Source organism: Lygodium microphyllum, chromosome 10 (assembly GCF_053477565.2).
Source record: "Lygodium microphyllum isolate KBCC chromosome 10, Lygodium_microphyllum_v1.1.10, whole genome shotgun sequence".
NCBI classification, from domain to species: domain Eukaryota; kingdom Viridiplantae; phylum Streptophyta; class Polypodiopsida; order Schizaeales; family Lygodiaceae; genus Lygodium; species Lygodium microphyllum.
This window is the reverse complement of record NC_141144.1, coordinates 95477782-95491250: the sequence shown is the minus strand read 5'-3', so window position 1 is coordinate 95491250 and position 13469 is coordinate 95477782. Positions and strand designations below refer to the sequence as shown.

The window sequence follows — 13469 nt, the reverse complement described above, 5'->3', positions numbered from 1 at the left end:
CAATCTCAAAAGGTGCTTTGCCAGTAGATCAGTGCACTAGAAGTGAATCTCTTCCAAAAAGAATTCGCTCTTCTTACCATTAATGAGTAATCTATTACGCTTAAGCTCATTAAAGACTCCAACTAGGTGTTTTCTATGCTCCTTTTCATTCTTTGAAAAGATAATCATATCATCAAAGAATGTGCCAATGAAACTTCGATAAGGGCGGAAAATTCTATCCATCATCTTGTTAAATGTAGTAGGAGCATTGACCCTCAATCCAAACGACATGACTAAAAATTCATAGAGACCAAATGTCGTGCTAAAAGCAGTCTTATGGATATCCTCTGGCTTGATTCTGATTTGATGGTATCCACTTTTCAAATCTATCCTACTAAACATTCTTGCTCCCTGTAATCAATCAAGAATGTCATCTATCCTCGGAATCAGAATCCTATTCTTGATCATGTTCTTATTCAAGGCTCTGTAGTCAATACACATTTGCCAAGAGCCGTCCTTTTTCCGAACTAACAACACAGGTGAACAAAAAGGAAAACTACTGGGCTGAATTAGTCCATTCTCTAAAAGCTCATTGACCTATGTCATAATCTCTTTCTGTTGCACCGCACTGACCCTGTACGGTGGCCTCTTGGGCGGACTAGTCCCTGGAATAAGATCTATGGTATGATCTTCAGGCCTCTCAGGGGGTAACTCTCCTAGTAACGAATCTGAGAGAAAGTCACTGAATTTATCCAAGAAAGCTCTTCTACTTTCATCTAGTACAAACACATTACTGTCAACTTCATTAAGTTGCTTTGCAAAAACCAAGTACGCAAAAATATGATTTTTCATTACAGAAGTAATTGCAGAAGTAGAAACAACTGGGACAAACTCTCCTTTAAGCTTCACATCTAACACATGAGTCTTACCCCTATGTACAAGAGTAATCATTCTATTGTAGGTATCCAAGATAGCGTGCTCTCTGTGGCACCATGGGATACCCAACAGAACATCACAACCCTCTAAAGGCATAATATGGAACTCCTCTGTGTCCACATAGCTCTGAATATGCATACGAAGTTTGCCAAGAATGAGGGTGACAGGTAGAGGCTTTAGTGAAAGCAACACCTACAAAGTGTGGGCACACCATAAACATGGCAAAACATCAGAGGCTGTCTAAGTGTGGGTGCCACAAACATGATGGGCATCCAGAGGCTGTAGCAAGGGCCTCACAAAGTGTACAAATGTTGTAGTACAAGGATAACTGAGGAGTTTACAAGTTTATGTTTGAGGCATTAGGGCTAGGAAATACACAGCTAAAAAAGTCTGTCTGAATAGGACTGATGAGGTTTGTCCTTTTCCTAATGGTCTTCTTCTTCTTCCTTTTCTTCGTTTTCTTCTTCTTCTTTGACTGCAACTAGATAGGCCTTTTGGGACCTCTTTTTGGCGTGGCAGAACTTCTCGGTGTGTCCGGTCCTTTTGCAAAAATCACAGAAGGGCTGATCCTTCTTGCCTTTGTATCTATTGTGAACATATAACGCATGCTCATCTCTAGAGGTACCTGGTTCTTCCTTAGTTTTTAGCTTTTTTTCCTCCTCTAACAGTGATGCCTAGATATCAACAAGTTCAGGGTTTAGCATATTAATTAGAGTTGTTGATACATTATTATATTCAGGAGGCAAACTCTTAAGTAGAACACCGATGCAAACATCTTCTTCCATTTTAATGTTGATTCCTGCAAGTTGGGTTAGAAGTTCTTCCGTGTAATTTAGATGTGTGGCAAGTGATGTGCTGGACTTCATTTCAAGCCTGAAAAACTCAATCAGGAGACCATACTTTAATAATTTAGACTGTGCACCGACAAAGTGTCAAGTCTCTTCCATGTATCCTGTGAAGTCTCACAGTTATCCACATGGTGGATATAGCTGTCGTCTAGCTCCAGTTTGATAATGGTTTAAGGCTTATCATCATTCTTTTGACAAGTGATAGCAAGATCCGTATCACAAGGCTTCTTTTCTTTTCCAGTGGTAATGGCCCAGAGGCCCTTCTTCATCAGGATCAGTTTAATGCAGGTCTGCCAGGTATGAAACCCGACTCCTTTGAAACGGATAGTTGAAGAATCTTTGCCCATGTTCGACTTGAGGGACCAGCACAAATTAGCTTCAGACTTATCAAATTTAAGCAGCAAAAGAGTTGGTTGAGATGTGTCACGAGACACAAGTGTTTAGATCACTAAAAATGAGCGTCAATAGACACTATGTTTCTTCCCTGAGTCTTTCAAACCTGCAAAATCCTTCAAGTTCTTTCAAATCAAGATCTTCCCCTTCTTGATTTGATGCTGGGACCTTCAGGTCTAAGTGGCACTGGGTTGTTTCAGTGGCAAAAGAGAGAAAATGATAAGATTTTTTAGCTTGGTGAAGTTGGCTATGCTTGTCCTGTCAAAACAGGGACCAGCAACTCATGAATGAGCTCTCACAAGCTCCACAGGTCGAATCTGCTCAAACCCTTTAAGATAGAGGACCCTCACTAATGGATCTAACTCCCCCTAAGAGGGTTGTACTCATTTTGTCCGAATTGAGAGATCTAAGACTTCAAAGTGGTCACTGTCAAAACTGCGCCCAAATTTTGAAAAATGCAAATGTCGGGCATGGTGTGCATCAATCTCCTTGATTTTTGTGCCAAGAAGTTGCGCCTTGACCTAAAGAACAACTCTCGAGAAAAAAGCTCGAAGAGATATGGCTTGGTTTATGAGATATGGCTGCTCCAATAGAGGTAGGTAGGGGCTGTCCACAGACACAGTTATGGCAGCGACTCTGAAAAGAGGCAATGCTGAAGCTATAGTTGCCCAATCTCAATGATTGAGGTGCCACGGAGGAGCTCTGAAAGTAGAGAAACACTTCTCCAGAAGGAAGTTTAGAGAGATTTGACCTATGGAGAGAGATATGAAAGCTTCAAGCTGATAGGGTGCTGCTGGCTATGGCTGCCATGGAAGCTTCATTGAAGGTAGGAATGCAAATGAAGTTGGAGATAGGGTCCAGTACTCAAACTGAGCTGAGCAGAGATGGAAAGGAGCTGAGAAGAGTGAAAGGAGAGTTGGGCCATGCTCAGCTAAGCTCTGATACCATGTGAAATACGTGGAATCTAGAGCATGGCAGATGCGAAAGCTATGGAGGTTGAAAGATGAAAAAGAAACTCATGAAGACATTGACCCTGACTAGGACAAATTGTTACACAAGTGAATTAGGGGGTTCCAAGATTGAGACTTAGACTCATAAACACAATCTTGTGTATTGACAGTGACATGACACTTTACTGGAAAGAAAGAGTACTATCATTGCATTAGAAAAAGAGTGCAAGTACAATGCTTTATAGGATTTGAGTGGTGGTACTTTCTCCTACTATGCATATGGGATTCTGGTCCTGAGCCCTCACTGCTCCTCACAAAGGGACTGAAGTAGGTGTAATTGCAAATATCTCAACACATGTGGTACAAGCCAGTAGGGTATGTCTCACTGCGAGCAATCACTAAATCGGTCTAAGAGTCAAAGGACCTTAACTGGGGTTGCCTTGCCACTGCCCCTGCCAAGGATTGCCACCATCCTATCTCCCTTATTGTGGATTTCCCAACTAAGAGAAGAGGTTTTGAGCCTTAGCTTTTCGTGTTGTGCCTCTTGCCTTTGATCGACACTCATCATCAAAGTGGCTAACCTTCTACTAATGTTGATAATACCAATTATCATTCACTATATTCTACGACTCGAGTTTTAGATATGACCATGAGTCTCCTTGGGTCTCAGTAGCTTGATTTTGATTTTATTTGTTATTTTGATTGGAGTTTTGATTTTGTTTGCCCTTCCCTTTGTTGTTGCCGGAGTCCCCTCTATACAGGTCATTTTATGAAACTAACCAAACAACCAAGCATAACACAATAGCTAACACAAAAATTCATAGAATATAGGCATAGTAGACTGTGAGATCACATGCTGCCAAAAATGGAAGTATTTCCTTGGCATCTTGTTAAGTAACAATGTGACCTAATCATCCAAGGATTTAGAAGCCCCCGTGGTAGACAACTCAACGAGAAGACACCGATAACCAACTTACTTTCAAGTCATCCTAGTCAATGATTTTGAACTTTTGAAGCTCATGACCCAAATTAATGTGATGGGGATCGGTCCTATTCCCAACCACATAGCGGTTCGTCAAGCGTGTCCACAACGCTCAGATTCTAAGTCAAAATGTTGAAGCTATAAATGAAATTCAAGTAATAGACCTTGCATCAACTCGACAATAGCGAAGGCATATTTCTAGACTTCCATGGGCAAACAACCTCGTATGGAACAATTGCGAGATCAGGTTGAAGTTCCAACCCCTACACAATATCCCATAGATTCTATGAGTCAAGGATGTGTAATCAGGTATCAAGTTTGACCAAGTAGTGAAGTTCAACCTATTAAAACGAGTCTTGTCATTAAAGGCATGTTTGGCTAATGAGGAGGAAGAACAATGAGGTGTCGGATAAGTGAAATAAGATGAATAAAAAGGTGGTGGTGGAGAGGGATAAGTAGAGGGTGGAGGAGGTGGGTACGTAAAAATAGGCTGAAAATGTCCAATGTGTGTCGATTGATATAAAGACACTAGAACATAGCAAAATGACCAAAAGACCCACTATGTAATGCCATGGAGGCAAATTGTGGAGCCAACTAGTCCACACTCAATAATGGCTATGTAGCATTCCCAAGCCATGAAAATCCTAAAAGCATGTAGATAGGAGGATGAATCTCCATCATCCAAACACTGTGAGAGTGCGCAACGGAAGAAGAAGCTCAAACACAAAGGAAGAGAGAGAGACAATCTGCAAGAGAAGAAGAAGAGAAACCTGCACTAAACAAGGAACAAATATTAAATACAAGAGGAAAGATCAGTCCCTACACATAGCCCACAACGTACACCAGATTAAGCTAATGATAACACCACCACCAAAAATGGAGGAAGATGATGGAGTCGGAGAGTGCACCTACCAAGGAAGGAGGGAAGATGATAATATATTTGATTGCCAAGTGGGAACTAGCTATAAGTAGCCAAATATCAAAAAAACTAGACACCTGAAATCTAGGGCAAAAATATGGCTGATCAGCATTTAATGCTGATAAAAATACTAAAAATGCTCAGAAAAATCCCCAAAAATGATGGACAATGTCCGGCAGGTGAGACGAGCTAAAGAATGCAAAAATTGCCCTAGGAAATGCACATAAAATCCCGATTGGAGGAGAAAATGCACTGAAATGCAATCAATTGAGTACTCTAGAATGAGCTCCCTTCTCCATCAAAACAAGTCATAGATAGGTAAGAGCCTCTAAAGTCCTTGTCTTGCTCACATACAAGAGATGACAAGGCATAACAAACATGACTGCTAACACCCCTCTCACTTCTTGGATGTGGCGAAAGGAGAAATGGATCCTGGAATGGCATGAGGAATGCCAATGTCAATGAAGTCCATCGATGAAGACTACCGATGAAGAAGCTCCTCATGATCCTAGGAAGCCTGTCACCACGTGGTGATACTTTTTACAGTTGCTTTTCTTATTTACTTATATAAATATTTTATTTTTCTTTTCTTTTGTTGTTGTTGCTTCTTACCCCCAAAAATCTCTTGGAATAAGCCGAGATCTTTACATGGCCAGAAGAGGCAGCCATTGGGACAAATTGGACTAATTGTTTGTCTGAGCCTTAGGACCGGTTCCAAAAAACGCATGTAAAACAAGTCGCCTATATGGAGCAGCAGTCACCTGATCAGCAAGGGTAAAAATAGTCCTGAAATCAGCAAGAAAACACAGCAAGAGTACAAATCCTGAAATCTAATACCATGTCACAAGTGGTGCAACAATGAAAGCGTAAACATAAGCTGTAATAAACTACTGAAACACAAGACAAAAGAGAAAGGGAAAGAAAGAACACAATACAGATGTGAACTCAGATGTATGCTCGGGAAATTGAATCCATATATCAAACACGAGACTGTCGCATACAACAGCAAGTCACTGGCTGCGTGGGCACCGACACCGGCACTTGTCTCCACAAGACCTCCACGTGGTGAACTAACCAACTGAGAAGGAGGAGCCCAGAATAAATAGGCACAAATAATGCCACAAAATATGTCATGTCGGCCAGCAATAAATGCCCAATATGACCATAAAATGACACAATAAAAAAATGCTTAAATAACCTAAATAATGTGCCCAAGCCTATGCAGCTCAGACTCACACATGAGCTGACATATTTGCTAACACATTTAGGCACGATACTAGCAAGCAATGGAAGAGAACTAGGATATCCAAGTAAGGTAAGCTAGATGTAAGAGCCCTCCTCTCTCTTGCACCATGTATGATATAATTCATCTTGTCATATCCACTAGATGAAGTTAGTGATAGATTATTCATCATTCAATTAGAATTAGTCTCTTTTCAACTTTTACATGATACTTGAGACGTGGAATTTTTGTATATAGGTTTGTCTCGTAGGCCTACCTACCTACCTACATATATATATATATATATATATATATATGCACACACACATAGTTCATATACTAAAATGTAAATCAATTACTGTAATTCCAAACTTACTTTTGTAGCTTCAATATGTGAAATAATATAACATCTTTGGTTTTGATAGGCTGATCTCATATCTTGAAAATAATTACATAAGAACAAGATCAAAGTTTCAAGAAGTTAAAATGGGTAAAGTGGCCGGTTTCATACTCCTAGCCACATCACTAGTCTTTCTAGCCTACTCTTTTGAGTAAGTTACTTCTATTGGCTATACCGGTTTCTCCAAACCCTACACTTGGTAGACGTACTGACCATTCTCTAGCTTGCAAGGGAGTGCAAGAGTAATTTGTCCATCTTAATGGGTTAAATAAATGTCCACACTGTGAACACATAAGGGGTGCATTCGCAAAACCATGTACAAAATATAATCTTTCATCATACAACACAAGATCATACTGTTTTATGAGGTTACGTTCAAAATATATGTCGTATGTCCATACATCAGAGCCAATATTCTCTACAACCTGACGTGTCAAGTTGGTGGAGTATTAGTATGCACTGTGAGATCAGCTTGATCACCCATGCCTATGTTAGATTAGATCAATCAAGTGCTGCAAATTGGGCATTGATGAAGAAAAGTGCAGCATGTATGATTTTGACCTTACCACCATGATAAGTGAGTCTGAGAGCCGATCTTGGATACTATCAGAAGTGTGAAACAAAGAAGAGCAGAGTACGCTGCAAGTGCCTGCACAGATTTCCCAACCCGGGACCAAGTGACTATTCTTCGAGTACGCATTGTTGAGCTTGGAAAACTGCTTGCACAGATTTCCCAATACAAATCTGAATGACTATCCTTTGGGTGCACATAGTTGACCTCTAGAAAGTGCCCACGTGTAGAATGCCATACAGCATCATCCCTTGAGGTATGCTCAGTTCTTGGATTGCCAATGCATTAGCTAACATCGATAGGTTCGTGGGGCTGGAAGCTGATGCTTATGACTGGGCAATGCTTAGTCATTGTGCTTCAAAGACTGGCCATTCCTTCTTAGTGTGAGAACCTGGGACAATAGCCTGGATTTTGACTTATCCTTACACTACTTCTCTGTAGCTGTTTTTTCATGTCATGCCACAAGCTTTAATTCATTCAGAGCGCACTGGAACGGAGACCAATATAAAAATCAACAGCTGCCTTTGCTCATTTACATGTGTGACCGAATCAACCCTGTACAGCTGCTCACTGCATAAGCTTTTGATGCCAAAGCAGAAGGCTAATCCCACCACTGATACCCATGCATAAAAGATCTTCCTCTACTTTCTGGTCCGACTCACAAGCAGCACATCATTTTGACCCATTTCGACGTCTGATTGCACTGCTCCTGTGACATATCTATCAGAGGTTACTCAAACCAACAAGCTGTGCTGCGGAATGCCCGTTTTGCCCTCTGAAAATGGCAAATCCAAAAAGAAAGAAAGAGATGACTTGCGGTCTCAGCGGTAAGCAAACTAAAAAGATTTGCTGTCTCTATTTGAAGATGACGCCATATCCTCAAAGGGGAAGATGCTGGAGTCTATACTTGGAGATGACGCCATGTCCACGGGGAGGAGGATGCTCGACCTGTTCCAATTAAAGGAATACATTGGTACTGAACAAGACGAGTGAAAGGAAGAACCAGCTAGAGGCGGAGCATCCGAAGATTTTGCCCTTACTGTTGTACGACCTTAAATCTCTGAATAGAAACCTTCGACAAGCCGCCATTGCAGGTGATCTGGATTCTGGACCCCTCCAAGATGCTGGGCTTTCCAACGAAACAAAAAAAACTTTAACTCAAAAATTTTTGGGATTTTTTAATCACATTTTATTTGTTTGTCAATCTTCTATCGAAGAAGATTTTTGTATAGTTCAAATTGTTAAATCTTTTTCCTTGAGATTTGAATGTTTTGAATGTTTTTTTTTTTGAAAATTTTGCAATTCATTTTACATTAGACCTCTAGTAGGATTGATGATGCCGACATTGAGTATGAGAATGCTCATAAGATCGATGATGCTGACATTCACATACTTGAGTATGTCACTACTTTACTATCAACCAATTCACATTCAAAAGTTTTCTTTGAAAATTTTGCAATTCAATTCACATTAAACCTCAGTTTTTGTGAATACTACTAAGATCGATGATGCCGATATTCACATACTTGAGTATGTCACTACTTTTTTCTCAACCAGATTACGTTCGAAAAAGAAAAGTTATTGTGTACAAGCACAAGCCCTTGATCACGTGACATAACATTAACAATGCCCACTATGTTCCAATTACATTTGGCTTTGGACACAAGGGCCAATAGAATGGTGTTCGATGGTCTACCATTGGATACAAGGGCCAATAAAGTGGTGTTTGATGGTCTACCATTGGATCTTGTTTGTTTGAGTGAGTTGTATCATAATTTCTTAATAATCAATCAATGTCATCATATTGCACTCAAATAAAAAGTTGGGGTGTTTTGATATTTTTATCAAGCAACCCTAGTTATAAATAAAGTGTTTTAGTTTTGTATTGTAATTGCAAGTGGCTAAAAGTGATCCACCTTTCAATAATTTTGTCACTAGATTGGGGTGGGGCATGTTGTTGGGTATGGAGGTAGAGCTACAAACAACAAGCTATTGTAGATGGAACTCCCTAGAGAGGGGTTTGGGGGGAGGGGGAGGGGGGGGGTGGGGGGTGGGGGTGGGGGTGGGGATGTTGTGAAGCTCTTACAACTGATAGAGCTTGAATGGATAGATTGATTGATAAGCAAGATGAAAGGACAACTGATAGTGCTTGAATATATAGTGAAGCTCTTACAACTGATAGAGCTTGAATGGATAGATTGATTGATAAGCAAGATGAAAGGACAACTGATAGTGCTTGAATATATAGGCTAAGATTTGTATGTAAACCTTTGACCCTTATTTAATACTAAGTGGTGCAAAAGGAATTCACACGTAAGGGGAGCATCACTTTATTGGCCCCTTTACCTAGAAAGGAGCAAAAACCTCATCCATAAAAAACAATCCATGGATTTGAATATCTCTATACTCAACTCTAAAATACGTTATGAAATTACTAGATAATTTAGAGAGTGTGGACAAAATTGTCTAGCCATAGTAGTCAATAATATATGGGTAGGATTTTTGGGGTTATTTAGGAGCTCGTTAGAGAAATGTTTACAATGTTAGTTGCTATTGTAAACTAAGCCAAGTTAGAGCTTAGAGTAAGACTACAACAAATTGCCATAATATTGAGAATAAATTTGTCTCGAAAATTTTAACTTTAAAAAACAAAACATTCATTTGCTAAATATTTAATTAAAAATGAAGAAATTAAACAAGTTGAGCTTGTTTAGTTGTAAATTAGTTAGGTACAAGAAAATAGAGAGATTAGAGGAGAGAGTATAGTAGAGAGAGAAGAAAAAAGGAGTGGAGAGAGAAAGTAGAGGGAGGGGGGAGAGGAAAGTAGAGTAGAGAGAGAAAAGAAAAAGTAGAAAGACAAGAAAGAGAGCTAAATAAAGAACATAATGAGAAAGCAGAGAGGTGAGAGAGAGATAGAAGAAAACCTAGAGGGAAGAGAAAGTAAAGTAGAGAGATGAGGGAGAGAAAAGAGAAAGTAGAGAGAGGAGAGTGTGTAGAGAAAAGAAATAGAGAGTAAAGAGAAGAAAGAAAATAGAAAGAGTAAGAGAGACGAGTGTAGAGAGGAGAGATAAAGTACAGTAGCAAAAGTAAGGAGACAATAGAGAAAGTAGAGAGAGGTGAGAGAGAAGAGAGTATAGTAGAGAGAGAAGGGAAAGTAGAGTAGAGAGAAAAAAAGTAGAGAGAGGAAAGAGGAGAAAGAGGAGAGAGAGAAAGTTAAGAGGAAAGAGAGCAAAGAGTAAAAAATAGAAAAAGTAGAGAGAGAAAAGAGAGAAGATAAAAAGGAGAGAGAATATACAATAGAGAGAGGAGAGAGAAAAATAGAGAGAGGAGAGAGTGAAGTGGAGAAAAGAGAGTAGGAGAGAGAAAGTAAAGAAAGGAGAGAGATTCGAGTATAGAGAGGAGAGAGAAAATACAATAAAGAGAGGAGCAAAAGTAAAGAGAAGAGGAGAGAGAATGCTCAGAGAGGACAGAGAGTCAAACAAAGAGTGGAGAAAAGGGAGAAAGTAGGAGAGAGAGAGAGAGAGAGAGAGGAAAAAAAGAGAGGAAAGAGAAAGTATTGTAGAAGAGAGAAGAGAGAAAAATGTGATAAAGTAGAGAAAGGATAGGTCAATGTAATTTGCCATGTCTCATGCAATTGGTAAATGTTAGATTTTGATCAAAAGGCTATTCTAGCATCCTCATTTGCTTCCCCTTGAAGACTTTTTGAGACTAAACAAACGAGGGAACTGTATTCTTTTTTGAAGTTTTGTTGCTTTTTGGATCAATATTGACTTCCTCTATTGTTTCACACTTGCCTTCCTCTTCTATTATATGAAAGTGACTTTTTGAAATTGAAAAAATGTAGGAACTTAAGTTTTTTTCCCATTTTTGCTTATTGTTGGATTGATACTTCCTCTATTGTTCTTGCATTGCTATCCTCTTTTTTCGTATGATCGTGTGCCCCTATCTCAAAACCAATACATGTAACACTTTTAAATATGAATTATTGTTATGCATATGAGACAAATGTAGAACAGCATACTCAAACTTGCATACTTGACAAGGCTTAAGCATAGCCATGCAAACTTACATGTGGCTTAGGCATACTACTTTCTAGCATTTCATGTAGGCCAAATAGAAAAGGGTAGAGAGGCAGTACATTGAGACAAGTATGAGTAAGGGGGGGGGGGGGAGAGAGAGAGAGAGAGAGAGAGAGAGAGGTGGAGGGCAAATATAGAGAGGCAAAAAGAAAGAAATCTAAATATATGTAGTTGTTTATTTTAACAAGTTCTAACTATAATAGAGCCATTATGAGCCAATAGCACATGACATACGAGGAGATATTCTCTTTCATGGAGGGCATGGACACTGATATGAAATAATGACTCCTCAAGATAATAGAGTAGAGACTATCATAGTCAACATCCCATGTAGAGTCAACACACTCAGCTCGTATGGTACAATGCTGACATAGTTGTGGTGGTGGTTATCACTCAAGTTCTTATACCTACGATGGTTATAATCCTTGTGTAGGCTACGACACTACCTTGTCGACACTCAACTTAGCAAAGTCCCCCCCTTCCCCAATGTCATAGGTTGGATAGCCCTAATGGAGCCTCATTCAATTTCTCCATTAGAGGCTGCTTTTAGGATGGGCTCTATGGCACACTCACTAATTTCCAAAGTAAGGGGCCGATACTAGACCCATACGAGCGTGGCTTTTGGGTTTTGGTTCTACCTAGTAATCTCTAAGGTATGAGTCCTACTACAGTGGATCCGTGTCTTACAGCATAGAGAGGTAGTGTGCATGCGAGCTGCATTTGGCTTGACATTGCATCTTGGGAGTAGTAGTTACCCATTTTTCAAGGCAAACTTTATAAGTATATTATTCTCAAATATATTGAACTTTTGTTTTCGTTTGGATATGTACTATGGCATGGGCTACATCAACTTAGGCATAAGATATTTCAACGGGGAGGAGAGGCAGTTCCTTATCATATATGTTCAATTACACTTACATTTCATATTCATTTTTGTAGTAAATACAAATGTGTCTCTTTTCTTATTACATGATTATTATGGCGAATCACTATGAGAAGATGAAATCTCTCATTAGGGATCTCATCATCTTTAAAATTTACTATGTATATATTGTTCTTCATGGACATTTATATAACTTCTATTTTATCAATATATTTATTATTTGTCATCAATTTTTTGTTATTAGAGTGGCAAAAAATGATCAAAATTAGAGTTCTTGAAAACTTGTCCGAGTCCCAAACTCCGACATCTGAGTGGGCTCCTAAAGCAAAGTAGCCATCCGAGTGGTTAGACTCAAACTCAGAGGAGGGGTGCTCGTTTGAGTGTCCAAGTCAGCTATCCGAGGCCTAATTGGCCATCCGAGGCTAGGTAGTTGGTCTAAATCTAAGTGGACCTTAAGTGGCTTAGACTTCCGAGCCCAATGGAGATTCGGCCATCTGAGGCCTATGGTCATCATTTGAGCGGCACAAGAAAAGACCCCGCATGGCACACATTGATTTTGTTGATTCAATGCACAATGTACATTGTACTTTAAGTTCTAACTTAATGCTACAAACATCAGTGAAGACTTAGGGCATACCTAGAATGCTCGAATGTGACGATGCCAAGGATTGTTGTTGTTGTTGCCTCTCGACCTATAACTCTCTGTCTCTCTCAAAATAGCTCTCTCTCAATCTCACAGTGTGCAAATGAGCTCTCTCTTTTCCCCTTTCACCTTTTGTGGTCTCTTTTTCTCCCCTTACACTCTATTTTCCTTCCCAGGCATCAAAAATCTTTTTCCTTTCTTTCTTAGTTTCCTTGTTCCTCATTATATCGAGACTTATCTTTTCCTTCCTTTTTCTTATTTCCAAAACCTTAAGGTCTCAAATCTGATCAAAATACACTTCTCCTACTCTAACCAATGCATAGAAAGCTTTCTAAACCTAGACTAATCCACAAGAGAGATTGAATGAGCTATGACTCCCTCGCTTCCTACCTAAAACCAAGTGTTGTTTCAAAGACGAACTCTTGCTCCCTCACTCGATTTAGAGTGCACAGGCACTCAAGCTTGAATCCATTGGTCCTGGCAATGAAACCAAAATGACGTCGCTCTCATGAGCACACTGCTAAGACCCACAGACCGCTTATTGTTTGAAATCGAGAGCTATGGCTATCTCTCACATAGCTTTATGCACTCTCCCACACACAAATGTAGTGAGCTTACCTTTGAATCTGATCATGTGCCTCCTCCCATGAATTCGCCAGTAGCT

At 39.7% G+C, this 13469-nt stretch overlaps 1 protein-coding gene across 3 annotated transcripts in view; it reads right to left on the bottom strand.

Annotated features, from left to right (window-relative positions):
* LOC148030308 (uncharacterized) overlaps window positions 1-8234 on the bottom strand; it is a 123020-nt gene extending 114786 nt beyond the window's left edge. For 2 of the 3 annotated variants that reach the window (XM_087686604.1, XM_087686605.1), the window contains exon 1: window positions 7196-8234. In XM_087686604.1, coding sequence (XP_087542730.1) covers window positions 7196-7329 — 134 coding nt within the window. In that variant the 5' untranslated portion in view covers window positions 7330-8234. Of the gene's footprint in view, window positions 1-7190 lie in introns of all 3 variants that reach the window. The other variant, XM_087686606.1, reaches the window with a different exon arrangement.
* Between the last annotated feature and the right edge of the window lie 5235 nt (window positions 8235-13469).